The 20831-nt window shown below is 38.5% G+C and overlaps 1 protein-coding gene across 1 annotated transcript in view; it reads left to right on the top strand.

Moving 5' to 3' along the window:
* The window catches only part of NDUFAF2 (NADH:ubiquinone oxidoreductase complex assembly factor 2), a 174763-nt gene that overhangs the window by 86255 nt on the left and 67677 nt on the right, over positions 1–20831 (top strand). The window contains exon 2 of the mRNA XM_052658972.1: positions 14780–14869. Within this exon, the coding sequence (XP_052514932.1) occupies positions 14780–14869 (90 nt within the window). The remainder of the gene's footprint in view (positions 1–14779; positions 14870–20831) is intronic.

The raw sequence follows: 20831 nt of genomic DNA, 5'->3' as shown, positions 1-20831 counted from the left end.
AGACTGGTGGGCTGTAGTCCATGGGGTCGCAAAGAGTCGGGCACGACTGAGCAACACTTACTTACACTTACTTTTATTTATATATATATATATATATATATATATATATATATATATATGATAACTTTTTCAAGTAGGTTTAACTCAGCTGAAAATTTTTTCAAGTGGGTTTAATAATAAAAGGTGGAATAAAAGAAGAGCCCAAATTATGCTTTAGTCTTTCTGAAGGGCAAGGAAGCAGGTGGATTTTGGATTGTTATGAGCCCTTGGCAACCAATAGGTGGTGCTATTGTCATACAGTAGTTAAGTTGCTCGTGGCCTGAAGTAAAAATGTCAACTAAGTACTATGCACATAAATATTGCTCAATAAATATGATTCTGCTTTTCTGAATGAATCCGATAATACTGATGAATAAAACCACTTTAGCAAAATGTTATTGATATGTTGCTAAATTATATTGTCTCTGGACTCTGGAAGCTTATAAAGAAGTAGCAAGGCTTAGGAAAAAAGTGTTAGGCTTTATCATTTATTACTACTAAAAAAGAAATTTTAAGTCCAGTTATTTGATTCTTTTGCAGGTAATATCCTGAGGAGCATTACCAGCATACTTTTGACTAGAAACAGTCCCCACATTCCTGTGCACAGTGATTTGGAGACACCCATCTTAAAGTACTCCACAACTGAAGTGGGCCTGTATCTCCTTAGGGCTTCCCTGGTAGCTCGGTCAGGAAAGAATCTGCCTGCAGTGCAGGAGACCTGGGTTTAATCCCTGGGTTGGGAAGATCCCCTGGAGAAGGAAATGGCAACCCACTCCAGTATTCTTGCCTGGAAAATCCCATGGACAGGGGAGTCTGGTAGGCTACAGTCCATGAGGTTGCAAGAGTCAGACACGATTTAGCGACTACATCACCACCACTCCTTAGTGTATGAAATTTAAGGAACAATCCTGCATTGTCTTACATGGATCACTCAGGATTTGAGACAGATCACAGGATTAACTACGTGAAAGATTGGGTAGGAAGAGAAGCAATATGGTCTTTCTGCTATTCACAAGATCTTGATTTTGTCTGGAGAACGAATATATGTTCATGGGTGAATTTTGCAGTTTCAGAAGTGCAGGATGTGGTCTGCATTAGTGAATTGCACAGTGCTTCTTGGGACTCTAACAATGTAAGGAGGTTGTCTCCAGGGAAGGGGAGGAGAGTAAATTGTACTTTGGACGGACCCCTGCCTGCTTCAACCAGAGAAGCTCTGCTTTGAACAGTTTCATAAATTCATCTACTAAAGAAGGTATTTTTAAAAACTTAAGAGTTTGAAAATTATTGACACCTCAGTCTCTTAGCAACTGAGTCCAGTTTTTACACTTAGAAATCTGGTTCACAAATACTAGTATAGTTCCTGTTAAATAGATGAATGTATCATGTTTCATTAGATGAGTATATGTGGTCTCTTTCTATATCAGAATAGATTTCTGTTCATTCATAAGTAGTGCCTGATGTTAACCAAACTAAATAGATGAATGAAAGATATTAATAATTTCATGGACTAATAACTAAATATATATATATTTTAAAATTAAGACTAATATATCACAAAATATACTCTATTTTCACTAAATTATCCATGTTTATAACTGTCATCTGTTTTGTGAATTAGTCATGGTAGCTAACAGTGCAGTCCTTGATGCTTTTATGATCTTTGAGAAATGGCCAACAACTATTTGATTTCTGTGAAACTGTTTGGGTCTAGAAATTAATCAAATGATCAGCCATGTCATCTACCTTTCAAATCTGAAAATAAAATTTGAGGTAGTCCCAAGCTTTGCAAGTGGTATAGCGTAGTTTAATAATTCTCTAAATTTAAATAATATTTGCCACTTTTAAAAATTAATTCCTTCAGCTTCTCTCTTTGCCTCTCTATTGACAGACCCAAGTATTCAAATGGAAATCAAATGCTTTGATTATATTTGTTTTACAACACTATGAGTATTTGCTAATTTTGAGAGGAGAAAATACTATTCCTTTTTATATTAAGAATGTACCAGATTGAAATTTGTTTGCTTTAGCTAACAACTTTCACTTCAAAATGAAAAAAAAATTTTTTTTTCAGTCAATTATAAATTTCCTCATTGTAAGAATAGTCTTTTTAAAACCTGAAATTTCCGTATATGTTTTAAAGCCTGTTTAATTTGGCTAAAAAAAATTTCATACCCTCCTTTATTTTCCTTCCCTTTTTATGTGTATTTAAGACATTTAACTCATCTGTCATGATTCAGACATAGTTATATAGCAGAATCATCAAATGTTAGTTTTTTGTGTTATTTCTTCAAATGCTCCAATTCTCAACATAAATATACTTTATACATTGAATATAATTTAGCTTTACAAAGAACTGTAGAATATATTAGATGAATAAAGTACTTCAAGATACTGATTTCCTAAACATCAATCAAAACCAGAAGGCTGCTTCTCTTTCAGCTCTTCAAAGTGAACACATTATTATGTATGTTCATAAATAGTATGAATCCATCATTTGAATTTTTCTTTTTAATGATTAATTCTTTTGGGGGTGAGGGACAAGTGTAATTACAGCTGCACTTTTTCTGAGCATAAAAAATTCCTTGCAGTTTGGAAACTAGGTGATTTTATACAGAACGTTCTGGTGTCTATTTTTTAAAGAACATAGTTTCAATGTTTGATTTCTACAGTAATGGAAAAGACATAAATGAAGTAAAATACTGGACATTTCTAAGATGTATGTGCCTGATTTGGGACTAGAATCAGAAAACCTACTGAACTTTTGACTTTGAATCTTTTTAGATTATTGTAATAGACTCTTCAATATATAGGGACTTCCCTCATAGCTCAGTCAGTAAAGAATCTGCCTGCAGTTCAAGAGACCAGGGTTCAATTCCTAGGTCAAGAAAGTCCCCTGGAGAAGAAAATGGCAACCCACTTGAGTGTTCTTGCATGGAGAATCCCATGGACAGAGGAGTCTGGTAGTCTAGTCCATGGGGTCACAAGAGTTGGACATGACTTAGCGACTAAACCACCTTATTGTTTGAATAACATTTTGAGAATTTTCAAGTTTTATTTGCTTATAATATACTGTTGGTGGTGGTTCAGTCGCTTAGTCATGTACGATCTTTGTGACCCCATGGACTGCAGCACACCAGGTTCCTCCGTCCTTCACTGTCTCCTGGTCAGTCAGTTCAGTCGCTCAGTCGTGTCCGACTCTTTGTGACCCCATGAACTGCAGTATGCCAGGCCTCCCTGTCCATCACCAACTCCAGGAGTTCACCCAAACCCATGTCCATTGATTTGGTGACGCCATCCAACCATCTCATCCTGTCGTCCCCTTCTCCTCTTGCCCTCAGTCTTGCCCAGCATTGTAGCCTTTTCAAATGAGTCAGCTCTTCACATCAGGTGGCCAAAGTATTGGAGTTTCAGCTTCAACATCAGTCCTTTCGATGAACACCCAGGACTGATCTCCTTTAGGATGGACTGGCTGGATCTCCTTCTAGTCCAAGGGACTCTCAAGAGTCTTCTCCAACACCACAGTTCAAAAGCATCAATTCTTGGTGCTCAGCTTTCTTTACAGTCCAACTCTCACATCCATACATGACCACTGGAAAAACCATAGCCTTGACTAGACAGACCTTTGTTGGCAAAGTAATGTCTCTGCTTTTTAGTATGCTGTCTAGGTTGGTCATAACTTTCCTTCCAAGGAGTAAGCGTCTTTTACTTTCATGGCTGCAGTCACCATCTGCAGTGATTTTGGAGCCCAGAAAAATAAAGTCTAACACTGTTTCCACTGTTTCCCCATCTATTTGCCATGAAGTGGTGGGACCAGATGCCATGATCTTAGTTTTCTGAATGTTGAGCTTTAAGCCAGCTTTTTCACTCTCCTCTTTCACATCAAGAAGCTCTTTAGTTCTTCACTTTCTGCCATAAAGGTGTTGTCATCTGTCTCCTGGAGTTTGCGCAGATTCATGTGCATTGAGTTGGTGATGCTATCTAACCATCTCATCCTCTGCTGCCCACTTCTTTTGCCTTCAACCTTTCCCATCATTAGGATCTTTTCCAGCATTTCGGCTCTTCCTATCAGGTGGCCAAAGTACTGGAGTTTCAACTTCAGCATCAGTCCTTCTAGTGAATATTCAGGGTTGATTTCCTTTAGGGTTGACTGGTTTGATCTCCTTGCTGTCCAGGGGACTCTCAAGAGTCTTTTCCAGCACCACGATTCAAAACTATCAATTCTTCAATGCTCAGCCTTCTTTATGGTCCAACTCTCACACCTGTACATGACATGACTACTGGAAAAACTGTAGCTTTGACTATGTGAACCTTTGTTGGCAAAGTGATATATCTAATTTTTAATATGCTATCTAGGTTTGTCATAGCTTTCTTTCCAGTGAGCAAGCATCTTTAAGTTTCATGGCTGCAATCACCATCTGCAGTAGTTTTAAAGCCCAAGAAAATAAAATCTGTCACTGCTTCCACTTTTTCCCCTTCTATTTGCCATGAAGTGATAGGACCCAATGCCATGATCATCCTTTTTTTAATGTTGAGTTTCAAGCCAGCTTTTTCTCTCTCCTTTTTCACCCTAATCAAGACGCTCTTTAGTTCCTCTTCACTTTCTGCCATTAGAGTGATGTCATCTGCATATCTGAGGTTGTTGATATTTCTCCCAGCAACCCCAGCTTGTGATTCACCCAGCCAGGCATTTCGCATGATGTACTCTACATATAATATTACTATGGAACTCTAAAAAAAGACAGTAAATAAGAGTTTATTGTCCATGTGAAAAAGCACAGACACAAATTGGCGGTAGGTTCATGTTTTTTTGTCTTAAATTTTGATGTTCTTCCTGTATACATTCAGACCTAAATTTTACGAATGTTATTTACAGCCTTTGAAAAATTTATGAAGTCAGATTTAAACAAAAGAGTACTGTTGTGCTATAAACTTGCCACAAAATGTTTATGATAATAAAGGAAGTAGATCCCTTGTGATTTTTCCACTGTTTTTCTGGGTATAGTTTAAGACCTCTCACTTTTGAGTTCTGAAAAGTTAAACCATATTGTATAAGGCATTTTAGAATAACCCAGCATTTTTATATAATTTCAGATTTTCTAAGATAGAAGAAGCTGAGATTCCTTATGGGAAACCTGTAAGAATGGGGAAGCTAATAAGATTTTAGGTAATCCATTGAACTAGTTGGCAGTCTTAAAAATTCTGAAAGCTTATCTGGAAGGCCTCTTTAATTACTTTTAAAAAAGTATTACCTGCTGAGACCTGCTGAGATAGTCTTCAGTGCCCACATAAATATATGTAGAATATGTCAAATTATACAATCATTTCATTTTCAAGCAGGAATGCCTCATTTGATCACTATGGAAAAATAATAGCTTATGATAGTTATGAATAAAATGTTAGTTTTTAATTGGATATCTATAATGATACTATGTGCAGACTTTGTAAATGCTAATTTTAAAGTGTTAAATGGAAAATGCTTCCTGTTAGGATTCCAAAAAAAGCTTGGGGGCAAATACTGGTTCTACTACTTTAATTAGTTGTTTGTATTTGGATAAGCTAATCACCTTATGTCTCATTTTCCTCATCTGTAAAAGATTATTTTATAGATAATGGATAATATATCAAGGGCACATAAACATTGCCTGGTACATAGCAGATTCATAGTAAAAAAAAAAAGTTACCTCTGAGTAACTTCAGTCAAATTATGCTGTAAGTCAAATTGGAAAATGACTTTCAGTGTAAGGCTTCTTATTTAGTACTCTTAATTGATGTTTTTTTAAAAAATGTAAAGAGTTCAGAATAACAAGGTTTTAGGTATCCAAATCTAACATATATAGTATGGGTCTTGGCTTTCAGTAGCCCACGCTTTCATATATTATGCATCAACACTTCTAAGCCTCCTTTCGTATGCAAAATTCAGTCTTCTATACATCACCACACAGACTGATTGAGAATTATTACCTGGTTTGCACTGATCTCTGCCACTGGGGTAAAGGACCAGACGTCAGTCAGGCAGCAAAGATCTTACTTGGCCATTCTGCCTCCTTCATTACCATTCCTCCAAGCCAGGGCCTCCTGTCAGGCATCAAAGGCCTGAATCTTGCTTGTTTTCAAGGGGATAGCGATCCGAGAGATGTGCCACTGTACTCAGCCCAGTCTCTCTTTCCACCTCAGAGTCGCCCCTGAATTCCGTCCATTCTCCTCGCGGTGCTCCACCAGCAGGAAATACTGGGCTGGAGGTAGACAGCTGGCTGAAAACCCTCACCAGGACTGCATGTGCTCGTGAACCACAACCAACATAGGCCTCCATCTTTGACTTGGTGTTCATGGGAGAAAGCTTCTTCTCCCCTGTGGTAGATATTTTGTGAGTCTGATGCTTCAACATTTAAAGATTAAAGTCTGCTTAAATATTTTTCCTAGCCTCTGTGGATGGATTAGGAAAGGAGCAGTGGCCCAAGTAAGGAGAAACGCGTAAGTCTGCAGTTTCATTCTTCTGGGCCATTGGTGTCGTCTGCCTCAGACTGGTACCTGTCAAGAGTCTTACTCATCAACAGGGTCACTGAGACCCTAGGAAAGCAGTATTTGAGGTAACAAATTAGAAATTTTATAAATTTCTAACCAAGTAAGTTTTATTTAGTTTTCCAATGTGTAGGGACAACCTAAATGTAGAGGAAAGGGAAATTACATCCAAATAAAAACAAAAGACAAAATCCTCTCCTCTTAATGATTCTGACCAGAACCATTCTTTACCAGGATGGTTACAAAATGATGATTTTCCAGCTCTTACAGTTACTGCACATATCCTGTTTGGCACTGTGGTAAGCAAGAGTGTTTTAATCTCAATTTATTTACTTATTCATTGTTTATATTTTTAGTGGTTTGGCTTTGTGGATTCCATTCTTTTCAGTGCTATATAGTTCTTATGCGTTTTGGTCTCAGAATCCCTTTAAACTCTTAATAATTATTGAAAGAGCTTTGTTTATAAGGTATATATTTAATATTTATTATATTGAAACTAAAATGGAATTTTAAAAGTATTTAAAAATTCATTAAAAATAACTCTAATAAATTCATTACATATTTATGGAAAGAATATATTTTGATCAGAAATAACTATACTTTCCAAAACAGAAACATTTAGAGAAAAGAGTAGCATTGCTTTGTTTTATATGCAAATCCTCCTAATGTGTGACTTAATAAAAGATAGGTGGATTTTTCATATCTGTTTCCTCATTCAGTGTGTTACTATATCACATATGATGTAACCTCTAGAAAACTCCATTGTACATTCATGAAAAAATTAAGAGGAAAATAACATCTTAGCATTATTAAAAGCCTCAGAATCACCTAAAAGGGTCATAGGCACCCTGCAGATCTCTCTTTTACACTTTGACAATTGCTGGTCTGTAATTCCTGGATTATTTTGGTGCTCAGATTATCCCAGATTTAGCCAGTGTCTGCACCTTCAAGCTGGCTCTTAAGTTCTTGTAACAGGCCCCTATTATCATCATTTTTTTTTTTTTAACTCTTGTATTTTTGGCATAGCAAGATGTTCCAGGCTCCCCTTGAATCCACCCTGCCCTAGGCCTGAAATCAACCATTTTTCTGAGGAATCCTGATTTCTTTTGCTGGATGATGGCATAGAGACCAAGATTTGAGAATTAGGAATCCTTCTTGCTACTAAGGCCTTTGCTTCTAGGCTCTTTCTGCAAATAGAACCAGAAAAGTGTATACATGTATATGTGAAAATACATATATCTGTGTACAAATACATGTCTATCTTATTTATCATAAGCCAGTATCTCCAGTTTCAATCTGACCCCTGGTCTTTTTTGCCTTTTCCCATTGCATGTCTATATATCCTTCCACAATGAGAGCTCTGGCTTCCAGTAACATTAATACATATACACATTTGCTGAATCATGTATCTAAAGTAGTTTCAGAATTGCCTTACCCATACCACTACAGAAAACAAAGATACTATAAACAGTTCAGGATGTATCTGTGGGTCTTTTCCTGCCCAAGACTTAGGGTACATATGCAAATACCATGTTCATAAGTTACCTGCTATAGTTCTTTCTTTTCTTTCCCCATTCTGTGTGGTTGTGTTTTTAGTCTGAAATAAAGTTGGGTTTATTTGTTTCAGCTTGCTTTCATTTCCTTTATTTTCCTTTCACATCTATGTTTATTTAATTTTTTGAATATATAGAACATAAGCATGTTTTCAGACTTATTCAAAAGTATATACTGAGACAAGTACCACTCCCTTACTACTTCTAAGATCTTTGCCGCCGCCTTTCAAACCTAACCTAAGATTGTACATAACGTAGGGTTTTTTGCAATGAAGAGTAAACACAATCCAAACAATACTTCAGTGTTCACTGACCATTTCCTATCCATAGTAATTTCTTACTGGTATGTTGATTCCTATGCCCTGTATCAACATATGTGCCACTGGGCCTGTCTCTCCAGACTAGTGTTCAAGATGACTTCACGAGGTACAAAGACAACCCATTGCATTTTAAAGATATTTATCTATTTTATGTATGTTTGAACACAATACAACTAGTATATTAAATCAGTGATTTTTCTGGTTTTGAGGGGAAGGTGGGGTAAAGTAAAAGTGAATATTGAAGAATAAAGCAAGTCAAAATTAAAGAAAAATATTAGGGAATTAATACCACATAGTGTGACCAAAATTGCAAAGCAGGCACTTGCATGAGTGAAGTTCAGGGCTCTCTGCTCGAGCTCTTCTTTCCTTTGTCTGTGTCCAGGGTCCTTATGCTCTGTGCCAGAAACCCAGTAGTCGGTGAAGTCGCTCAGTCGTGTCCAACTCTTTGCGACCCCATGGACTGTAACCTACTCGGCTTCTCCGTCCATGGGATTCTCCAGGCAAGAATACTGGCGTGGATTGCCATTTCCTTCTCCAAAGGATCTTCCTGACCCAGGGATCGAACCTGGGTCTCCCGCATTGGAGGCAGACACTTTAACCTCTGAGCCACCAGGGAAGCCCGAAGCCCAGTAGAACAGATGAAATCTTTTACCTAAACCCATCATCTACCTGATACCAAAAAATCGTGCCTTTTTTCTTCTTTTAACTAAATGGATTCCATATTTTTTAAAACAACGTTTTAAGTTTGGGAAACAATACATTGGGCTTCCCAGGTTGCACTAGTGATAAAGAACCCGCCTATTAAGAGACACAAGTTCAGTCCCTGGGTCAGGAAGATCACCTAGAGGAGAGCATGGCAACCCACTCCAGTGTTCTTGCCTGGAGAATCCCATGGATAGAGGAACCAGGTGGGCTACAGGCCATAGGGTCACAAAGAGTCAGACACAACTGAAGCAACTTAGCACAGCACTATTACTTACACAGACTTTAAATCCATATACCATTGACCATTATTGATCTACCTAAATTCAGACTTTTGACTATTTTAATTTAATATTGTTTAATATTAAGTAAAATATAGTATTATATTGTTTTACTTAATATTCATGGAGTATACCACTGTTCATTGTTTACTGTTGTATTAGGCCTTATTAAACCTATACATACATTAGATTTAATGTCTTTGTTATTAAGTTAATTTTTAAATGTAAATTAGACCATAAAATTAGACACTTGAGTAAGTACTTATATTTACTTCATTTACTAGATGGAATTTTTTTTTTACTATGGTACATAGGATTCTCTTTACAACTCTTGTATGAAAACATATTAGAATGAGTAAGTGTTCAATTTGTGCATAATTTCTTACTAAGTACAAAGCATAAGTTTTATTCCCAGTTCATAGTTGTACAAGTAGCATTTATTCCAAAGAATGGAGTAGTCTTAAACCAGTTTATTTGAGGGGGAAAACCCATATCTGGTTACTAAGAGTTTATGCAATAAAATAAAGGCCTTATTTTGTATTGTTGAAGGTGTGTACATGTATTTTATAAACCTTTGATGTCATCTATTAGCGACTAATTCATGAATTACTCTTGTCTTTCCATATATACACCAATAGATAGGACTTTTGATTTTAAAATTCTTAAGATAGGTTAAATGAGGTTTATAAACTCGAGGGTAGGAAATGTATAGATATACATGTGTATACATTTACTGGTGCTGCTGTGAATGGTAGACCTCTCCATTTGCTCCTCATATGCTCAATTTTATTGATATACACTTAAAACCTTATAGAACACATATGAACTTTCAGAAGCCCATCTGTTAGCATTTTGTATTTTAGACGATAATTTTCTGTACTTGTTATTGCTAAAAAGACATACTTACATCTTAGTATTAAGTTAGGGACTATATGAAGGCACAGATATTTTGACTCTCAAACGTTTTGAAAATTGTCATGTAAACATACTTCAGTAAATTTAGTCTATGCTAAATTTATAGGAACTCTTATTATTATGATGTGTTTATATATGTGGATATAAGTAGCATTTTAGTAAAAATATATGTATATATGTTGAGCTTCTGCTGTGAAAGTAATGCAGTGGTCATTGTTGTAGGCTCCTTTTACCCTAATTCTTGTCTCTATAGCCTGGGAGCTTTACTACTGATCCCTTGTCCTACTGTGTATTTATTAGGTAAGATAAGATAAGCAAAAGGAAACTCCTCTTGGAGAACCTCAGGATTAAACCAGCCTGATTAAATGAGTCCGTAATAAAATGCAGAGATTCCTTGATCTCGTCTCAGAGTTTTTAGTCATTAATGGCTTTTCTGTGAAATCCTAACCTTTCACTTACTATTACTAAGGCAAAGGAAATAAAATTAGCCGCTCGGTAATCTTAGGCTTCCCTTTTGTAGTTCCCCATCTCCTGCACAGTCACTCCTAGAAGTTTCCTTGTCTATAATTGAAAAAACAATTTTTTTTGGCTGCATCTTAGCGTGGAGTCTTAGCCACTGGACCAGCAGGGAAAGTCCCGAAGGAATTTTTTAATTGGTAGAATTTCATGTCATATGGGAGAGAGATTTGCAGGGAACAAAGTCAGCTTCTTGAATTATGTCACCTAGTCCGTTTGGATTAGTGTAAGGTTGGCCTAGGAGTGGGAGGAGAAAGTAGTATTTTGCAAGGCCCAGATTTCTCTCCCTGACTGGTTTGATCATTGTTAAGCCATACTCCTCCCCTCACCATTATTTACCAGTGTCTTCTCTCTTTAAACTTGCATTGCCTGAAATAGGCAGGCAGACTTGTTAACTGTTGGACCGTAGAAAATTACCTGGTTTCTTCAGGATTAAAGTTTCAATGACAAAGAAATGTGTTTTGAAACCATCATTTTGATAAAGTTGCTTCAAAAGGATATAATCAGGACTTTTTGTTTATTGACATATAGTTGTTTTACAATATTGTGTTAGTTTGAAGTATGTAGAAAAATGATTCAGATATATATATACTCACACACATGCACATATATATAAATACACACACAGAGACACATATATATATACACACACATACTTTTCAGATTGTTTTCCATTATAGATTATCAGAAGATATTGAATATTATTCCCTGTGCTATACAGTAAATCCTTGTTGCTCATCTATTTTACGTATAGCAGTTTATTCCTATTAATCCCATATGCCTAATTAATTCCTCACTTTCCTCCCTTTCCCCTTTGGTCACCATAAGTTTGTTTTCTATGTCTGTGAGTCTTTCTGTTTTGAAAATAAGTTCATTTGTATTATTTTTTAGATTTCACATATAAGTAATATATAATATTTGTCTTTCTGTGACTTAATTTAGTATGCTGATCTTTAGGTCCTTCCAGGTTGCTTCACATGGCAATATTTCTTTCTTTTTTATGGCCAAGTAATATTCCACAGTGTAGTGTATTCCACCTTCTGATAGACACCTATGTTGCTTCCATAGCTTGGCTATTGTAAATAGTGTGCTGTGAACATTGGGGTACGTTGCTCTTTTCAAATTAGAGTTTTCATCTTTTCCAGATACATGCCCAGGAGTGGGATTGCTGAATAATTTGGTATCTCTGTTTTTAGTTTTTTAAGGAACCCCCTATTATTTTCCATAGTGGGGCCAAAAATGTTGATTCCCTTAGGCAGTAACAGCAGCCTCTGGCATCTCTCCTATATATACTTGCAGGATGTGAAAGAGTTAAACACTTTGTTGTTAATAAAAATGTTTTTTTAATTGGCCTACAAATTAATTGATTTCTCTTTTTTTCTACACAGAACCTAGACTTATTCTGCCAAAATTACTTTTTCATACTATGGTAGGAAATTTAAAATTTCTGAAGTAGTTTTAGTGACAGAAGTAGTAGTAACATTGTACAGGAGACAGGGATCAAGACCATCCCCAAGAAAAAGAAATGCAAAAAAAGCAAAATGGCTGTCTGAGGAGGCCTTACAAATAGCTGGGATAAGAAGAGAAGCAAAAACCAAAGGAGAAAAGGAAAGATATGCCCATTTGAATGCAGAGTTCCAAAGAATAGCAAGGAGAGATAAGAAAGCCTTCAGCGATTAATGCAAAGAAATAGAGGAAAACAATAGAATAGGAAAGACTAGATATCTCTTCAAGAAAATTAGAGATACCAAGGGAACATTTCATGCAAAGATGGGCTCAATAAAGGACAGAAATGATTTGGACCTAACAGAAGCAGAAGATATTAAGAAGAGGTGGCAAGAACACACAGAAGAACTGTACAAAAAAGATCTTCATGACCCAGATAATCACGATGGTGTGATCACTCACTTAGAGCCAGACATCCTAAGTCAAGTGGGCCTTAGGAAGCATCACTACAAACAAAGCTAGTGGAGGTGATGGAATTCCAGTTGAGCTGTTTCAAATCCTGAAAGATGATGCTGTGAAAGTGCTGCACTCAGTATGTCAGCCAATTTGGAAAACTCAGCAGTGGCCACAGGACTGGAAAAGGTCTGTTTTCATTCCAATCCCGAAGAAAGGCAATGCCAAAGAATGCTCAAACTACTGCACAATTGCACTCATCTCACATGCTAGTAAAGTAATGCTCAAAATTCTCCAAGCCAGGCTTCAGCAATACGTGAACCATGAACTCCCTGATGTTCAAGCTGGTTTTAGAAAAGGCAGAGGAACCAGAGATCAAATTGCCAACATCCGCTGGATCATCGAAAACACAAGAGAGTTCCAGAAAATCATCTATTTCTGCTTTCTTGACTATGCCAAAGCCTTTGACTGTGTGGATCACAATAAACTGTGGAAAATTCTGAAAGAGATGGGAATACCAGACCACCTGACCTGCCTCTTGAGAAATCTGTATGCAGGTCAAGAAGCAACAGTTAGAACTGGACATGAAACAACAGACTGGTTCCAAATAGGAAAAGGAGTACGTCAAGGCTGTATATTGTCGCCCTGCTTATTTAACTTATATGCAGAGTACGTCATGAGAAACACTGGGCTGGAAGAAGCACAGGCTGGAATCAAGATTGCCAGGAGAAATATCAATAACCTCAGATATGCAGATGATACTACCCTTGTGGCAGAAAGTGAAGAGGAACTAAAGAGCCTCTTGATGAAAGTGAAAAAAGAGAGTGAAAAAGTTGGCTTAAAGCTCCAGAAAACGAAGATCATGGCATCTGGTCCCATCACTTCATTGCAAATAGATGGGAAAACAGTGGCTGACTTTATATTTGGGGGGTTCCAAAATCACTGCAGATGGTGATTGCAGCCATGAAATTAAAAGACACTTACTCCTTGGAAGGAAAGTTATGACCCACCTAGACAGCATATTAAAAAACAGAGACGTTACTTTGTCAACAAAGGTCCGTCTAGTCAAGGCTATGGTTTTTCCTGTGGTCACGTATGGATGTGAGAGTTGGACTATAAAGAAAGCTGAGCACAGAAGAACTGATCCTTTTGAACTGTGGTGTTGGAGAAGACTCTTGAGAGTCCCTTGGACTGCAAGGAGATCCAACCAGTCCATCCTGAAGGAGATCAGTCCTGGGTGTTCATTGGCAGGACTGATGTTGAAGCTGAAACTCCAATACTTTGGCCACCTGATGCAAAGAGCTGACTCATTTGAAAAGACCCTAATGCTGGGCAAGATTGAGGGCAAGAGAAGAAGGGGACGATAGGGGATGAGATGGTTGGATGGCATCACCGACTCAAATGAACATGAGTTTGTGTAAACTCCGGCCGTTGGTGATGGACAGGGAGGCCTGCCATGCTGCGGTTCATGGGGTCACAAAGTCAGACACGACTGAGCAACTGAACTGAAGTCAAGTAGTTTAGAAGCTGCTTTTTCTAATATACCTAAATCTAAATGAAATCTGTTCTTTTTCCTGTTCATTCTCTTATCATAGGAGGAAGTGTGCAATATCTAAAGAGAAAATACTACTTTTAGTGGTGACTGTGTCATGTGCTTTGCTCTTAGCCGCTCAGTAGTGTCCAACTCTTTTCGATCCAAGGGATGTAGTCTTCCAGGCTCCTTGGTCCATGGGGATTCTCTAGGCAAGAATACTGGAGTGAGTTGCCATGCCCTCCTCCAGGGGATCTTCCCAACTCAGGGACTGAATCCAGTTCTCCCACATTGCAAATGGATTCTTTAACCTCTGAGCCACCTGGGAAGCCCAGGAATACTGAAATGGGTAGCCTGTCCATTTGCCAGGAGATCTTCCCAACCCAGGAATCAAAATAGGGTCTCCTGCACTGCAGGTGGATTCTTTACCAGCTAGGCTACCAGGAAAGTTCTGACTGTGCCATGTGTTCTTTTAAAAATGTGATACTCACTTTTGTCTTACAGGACAAACTATTCGAGAGAAAAGAATTGTAGAAGCAGCAAATAAAAGAGAAATAGACTATGAAGTGGGGGATATCCCAACAGAATGGGAAGGTAAGTTTCTGCTTTTAGTTATAACTCCTGGAAAGCAAATTATTTATATATAAAATCATTAAGAACATGCATAATTTCATGTTTATTCTCTTTGCAGAAACTTTTATAATCTGAATTGATGAAACTTTTTTAAAGCTTTTGTAGTTCTTTGAAAGTTGTGACTGTGTTACATTTCAGGAAGGGGACAGTGAGAAGAACTATGAAGCATTAGCAGAGTTCAGACTAGGGTGAGGGCAGCAGAGCTCCGTATATGCAGAATTGAAGGAGGCACTCATTTTTGTGTGCTGGTCCTAAACTTGCCCAGCCTCAGGATTTGAATTCTGTTTCTGTTTCATTCTCTACCCACATGAACATCTTCCCAGGAGGCTCAGTGGTAAAGAATCCACCTGCCAAGCAGGAGACACAGGCTTGATTCCTAGGTTGGGAAGATTCCTTGGAGAAGGAAATGGCAACCCACTCCAGTATTCTCGCCTGGAAAATCCCATGGACAGAGGAGCTGGGTCAGCTACAGTCCATGTGGTCGCAAAGAGTCAGGTACAACTTAGTGACTAAACAGCAACCCACATGAACATGGGAAAGTAACTCATACTTCTCAGACTTAGTCTCCTCTTTTCTAAATTGTGGATATTTATTTTTAATAAATATTTTTATTTTAATGCCATTATTTATTTTAAATGCCATTTAGAATATTTGTTCAACTTAACAATTAGCTGCCCCTGTGTTTAGACAAGGATGGACACTTGATCCCTGTCAGGCCTTTGGAATTAAGGTAAAAAGTCAAAGAAAGAGCTAATAATAGCAGTCTTTCCATATGACTGGGAATAGTAACTTATGAACTAGGTAGCTTTGGGGGTACTATCTTCAGTCCACCACTTAACCTTTGTTACAGAAAAAAATCTCTTTATCTATTAAGAAGAAAATGGAAACCAGTCTGGAAAGAGAAGTACAATTAACCCTTGAACAGCACAGGTTTTCATTTTGTTTTTTGATTTTGTTTGTTTTGAACAACACAGGTTTAAAATAGGTCCACTTAGACACAGATTTTTTTCAGTCAGTTCATGCTATGGTATTACATGATCATTGGTTGGTTTATTCCACTGATGCAGAACTGCAGATGTGGAAATCTGACTGCAAAGTTACGGGTGGATTTTTAAGTGCAAGGAGGTCAGTGCTCCTAACCCTGTGTAGAAAGACAGAATGTTTCCTAGGTTTCCAGCAACTTTCCAGTACCCAGTTCCATTTCTTTCTGAATGATGTTCAGCTGCAAGTTTGCCTTTGAGTTCTGTGTTATAAATTTTCCCTTTCTCTTTACTAGTTCTTAACCTAGTGCTTGGCACATAGTAAGTGCTCAGTAAGTATATATTGAATACTTAAAACTCTTGCTTGTTATTTGCAACTAAAGGAAACTTAACTGAAACACCAAATCATGCTCAGTTGCTCAGTCATGTCTGACTCTTTGCAACCCCATGAACTGCAGCCCTTCACGTTCCTCTATCCATGGAATTTTCCAGGCAAGAATACTGGAGAGGGTTGCCATTTCCTACTCCAGGGGATCTTCCCTACTCAGGGATTGAACCTGCAACTCCTGTGTCTGCTGCATTGGCAGGCAGATTCTTTACCACTGAGCCACATGGGAAGCCCCATGCCTATCTTATCTATCTTATATTTGTCAAGTGCTTACCTGTATACCTCATATTATGCCATTGCTTTAAATCATTATATATATCGCACACTATATATGCTCAGTCGCTCAGTTGTGTCCAACTCTCTGCAACCCCATGGACTGTATGTAGCCCACCAGGCTCCTGTGTCCATGGGATTCTCCAGGCAAGAAAACTGGAGCAGGTTGCCATTGCTGTCTCCAGGGAATCTTCCCGACCCAGGGATCAAACCTGTGTCTCTTGTGTTTCTTGCATTGGCAGGCAGGTTCTTTACCACTATAATCCTATGAGGTAGACATGGCAGTTTTACCCATTTAACAGAGAACCTAAGTTCTAGAAAGATTAGATAACTTACCTGGGTAATATAGCTATGCACTGTAAGCAGTCAGCCCTTTGTTTCCTAGTGGGTTTAGTATAATACCTTACACATGGTAGCTATAGTCATTGAGTTATTTTTATGTCAGCATGTAAGTGTAAATATGTCCCTGGAAATACCTTTTCTATTTTTCCGTATTAACTATGAAAATAGTAGAACTATGAGAAAAGAACATAAAAACAGAGACTTTTTGAAGAAATACAGAATATAAACTGGCAACTTCTAGGAGTAATTGAGCTTTCTTATTTTAACTGTTTCCAGTGTTATAAGTGAGAAGGAAATGGCAACCCACTCCAGTGTTCTTGCCTGGAGAATCCCAGGGACGGGGGAGGCTGGTGGGCTGCCGTCTATGGGGTCGCACAGAGTCGGACATGACTGACGCGACTTAGCAGCAGCAGCAGCACCAGTGTTATAAGCCTGGGTGGCTCAGATGGTAAAGCGTCTGCCTGCAATGCAGGAGACCCGAGTTCAGTCCCTGGGTTGGGAAGATCCCCTGGAGAAGAAAATGGCAACCCACTCCAGTACCCTTATCTGGAAAACCCCATGGACAGAGGAGCTTGATATGCTACAGTTCACGGGGTCGCAAAGAGTCAGACACGACTGAGCAACTTCAGTTTCACTTTCAGTGTTATAAGCTACATTTGAAATTCTCAGATAATGCCTCCCACCTTCTTATAATGAACCTATTTTTATCATTTTTTCCAATATTAGTATAGAATTAAAATGTTTATAGAAATAAAGAAATAGGTAATGATTCATTTTTGAGTGTTTGAGACTTCCAAAAAATCAGAATGAAGTTCTGATGCTTATTATGGGTCTGTACTGATCTAGTAATTCAGCATAAGTGTCCTGTGGGTCATACTCTTAAAATAAATGTATCATCTAAGCACTGAAACAAAAATTATTTTTATAGTGTTGCATATCAAGTAAATGTAAAAAATAAGAACTCCATGAGTAAAGTGAGTCAGAAAGAGAAACGTAAATACCGTATTCTAACGCACATGTACGGAATCTAGAGAAATGGTTCTGAAGAATTTATTTACAGGGCAGCAGTGGAGAAACAGACATAGAGAGTAGACTTATGGACATGGGGAGAGGGGAGGAGAAGGCGAGATGTATGGAAAGAGTAACATGGAAGCTTACATTACCATATCTAAAATAGATAGTCACTGGGAATTTGCTGTATGGCTCAGGAAACTCAAACAGGGGCTCTGTATCAACCTAGAGGGGTGGGATGGGGAGGAAGATGGGAGGGAGGTTCAAAAGGGAGGGGATATATGTGTACCTATGGCTGATTCATGTTGAGGTTTGACAGAAGACAACAAAATTCTATAAAGCAATTATCCTTCAATAAAAAAATTTTAAAAGAACTCCATGCCATGAAAAGTAAAGTAAAATATAAATATGTACACAAAACACTGTATACAGGAAAAGAAAGACAAAAACCTTAAATAATGTCAACCCCAAATGAATCTAAAGTATTTCCAGGTCCAAATGAATATTATATTTAATTATTAGTAGTAGCGTACAGGTTCCCACAAGCTGCATTTTCTGCCACAATATGTATTAAACAGCTCAACCTTTTCATCTATTTGTATACTAAACATCTATTGAGGACCTCTGGATTCATGAAGTTTACATTCTGGAGTGGGAAACAATAAATCAGGTAAATAACTCTATGGTATGTTATTGGCCCCAGAAAATAAATCTGATAAAGGGAGTAAGGAGTGTTGGGGAGGGTTTTGCAGTTTTAAGTAATTTTTAAAAATGGCCTTGTTGAGAACATGGGTTTTGGATAAAGGCAGAGGAAGAAGCTAGTCATGCTGATAAGTAGCAGAGGAGCATTCCTAGAGAACCAGGGCTGAAGCCCTGAGGCAGGAGCATGCTCTGGTTTTTAAGGAACAGCATGGAAGCCAGTGTGGGTGGTAGCAGGTGAGGTTAGAAGAGCAATAGGGTACCCGACCTTGCAGTCCTTTTGTGAGGACTCTGGCTTTTACTCTGAGATTGGAAGGCAGTGGAAGGTTTGAAAAGAGTACTCATGTGCTCTGAATTACATTTAACAGGATCACTGGCTGCTACATTGCAGAGAGTGGTTGGGGAGGGGGCCGGCGCATAAATAAACCTTGGAAACAGGATTCTCTTGAAATAATTCAGGCAAGAGCTAATTGTGGCATGGACCAGAGTAACAGTGTGAGTGGAAAGAAGTGGTTGCATTCTGCATCTCTTGTAAAAGTAAAGCAAGTGAGTTTTGCTGACACATTGGATGTGGAAAGTGAGAGAACAGTCAGTGCTGACTTAAACTTTTGGACCTCACCTGGGAAAGTGCAGTTGCTGTTGACTGAGTGGGGCAAGACTGGAAGGAGCAAATTTGTGAGAAGAAATTAGATCAGTTTTGAAAATGAAGCTAGCGATAACTGTTAGATATCCAGGTAGAGATATTAAGTTGTATATAAGCCAAGAATTTAGTGGAAAAGTTTGGACTGGCAATAAAACGTGAGAGTTGACAGCAAATAAATGGTATTGAAAAGCCAGGAGATAGGATGAGATCACAGAGAGGATATATGTAAATAGAAAGTGAGAAGTTCATACAGTATGACCCAGCAATCCCGCTCCTGGGCACATATCTGGAGAAAAACATAAAAATACCCTAATGTTCATTTCAGTACTATTTACAATAACTAAGACGTAGAAGCAACCTAAGTGTCCATCAACAGACACATAGATAAAGAAGATGTGGTTAAAAAAAGAGAATGTGGTATAGTGGAATACTCAGTTCAATTCAGTTCAGTCGCTCAGTCGTGTCTGACTCTTTGCAACCCCATGAATTGCGGCACACCAGGCCTCCCTGTTCATCACCAACTCCTGGAGCTCACTCAAACTCATGTCCATCGAGTCAGTGATGCCACCCAGCCATCTCATCCTCTGTCATCCCCTTCTCCTCCTGCCCCCAATCCCTCCCAGCATCAGGGTCTTTTCCAATGAGTCAACTCTTCACATGAGGTGGCCAAAGTATTGGAGTTTCAGCTTTAGCATCACTCCTTCCAAAGAACACCCAGGACTGATCTCCTTTAGGATGGACTGGTTGGATCTCCTTGCAGTCCAAGGGATTCTCAAGAGTCTTCTCCAACACCACAGTTCAAAAACATCAATTCTTCGGCGCTCAGCTTTCTTCACAGTCCAACTCTCACATCCATACATGACCACTGGAAAAACCATAGCCTTGAGTAGACAGACCTTTGTTGGCAAAGTAATGTCTTTGCTTTTCAATATGCTGTCTAGGTCGGTCATGTATGTATGTGAGAGTTGGACTGTGAAGAAGGCTGCGCCAAAGAATTGTGCGTTTGAACTGTGGTGTTGAAGACTCTTGAAGGTCCCTTGGACTGCAAGGAGATCCAACCAGTCCATCCTGAAGGAGATCAACCCTGGGATTTCTTTGGAAGGAATGATGCTAAAGCTGAAGCTCCAGTACTTTGGACACCTCATGAGAAGAGTTGACTCATTGAAAAAGACTGTGATGCTGGGAGAGATTGGGGGCAGGAGGAGAAGGGGACGACCGAGGATAAGATGGCTGGATGGCATCACCGACTCGATGACGTGAGTCTGAGTGAACTCCGGGAGCTGATGATGGACAGGGAGGCCTGGCGTGCTGCAATTCATGGGGTTGCAAAGAGTCGGACACGACTGAGCGACTGAACTGAACTGAACTGAACTGATCTAGGTTGGTCATGACTTTCCTTCCAAGGAGTAAGCGTCTTTTAATTTCATGGCTGCAATCACCATCTGCAGTGATTTTGGAGCCCCCAAAAATAAAGTCTGACACTGTTTCCCCATCTGTTTCCCATGAAGTGATGGGACCGGATGCCATGATCTTCGTTTTCTGAATGTTGAGCTTTAAGCCAACTTTTTCACTCTCCTCTTTCATTAA

The sequence above is a fragment of the Budorcas taxicolor genome, chromosome 20 (genome assembly GCF_023091745.1).
Source record: "Budorcas taxicolor isolate Tak-1 chromosome 20, Takin1.1, whole genome shotgun sequence".
In the NCBI taxonomy this organism is placed as follows: domain Eukaryota; kingdom Metazoa; phylum Chordata; class Mammalia; order Artiodactyla; family Bovidae; genus Budorcas; species Budorcas taxicolor.
The sequence above is the reverse complement of the archived record's forward strand: the minus strand, read 5'-3'. Positions and strand labels throughout refer to the sequence as shown.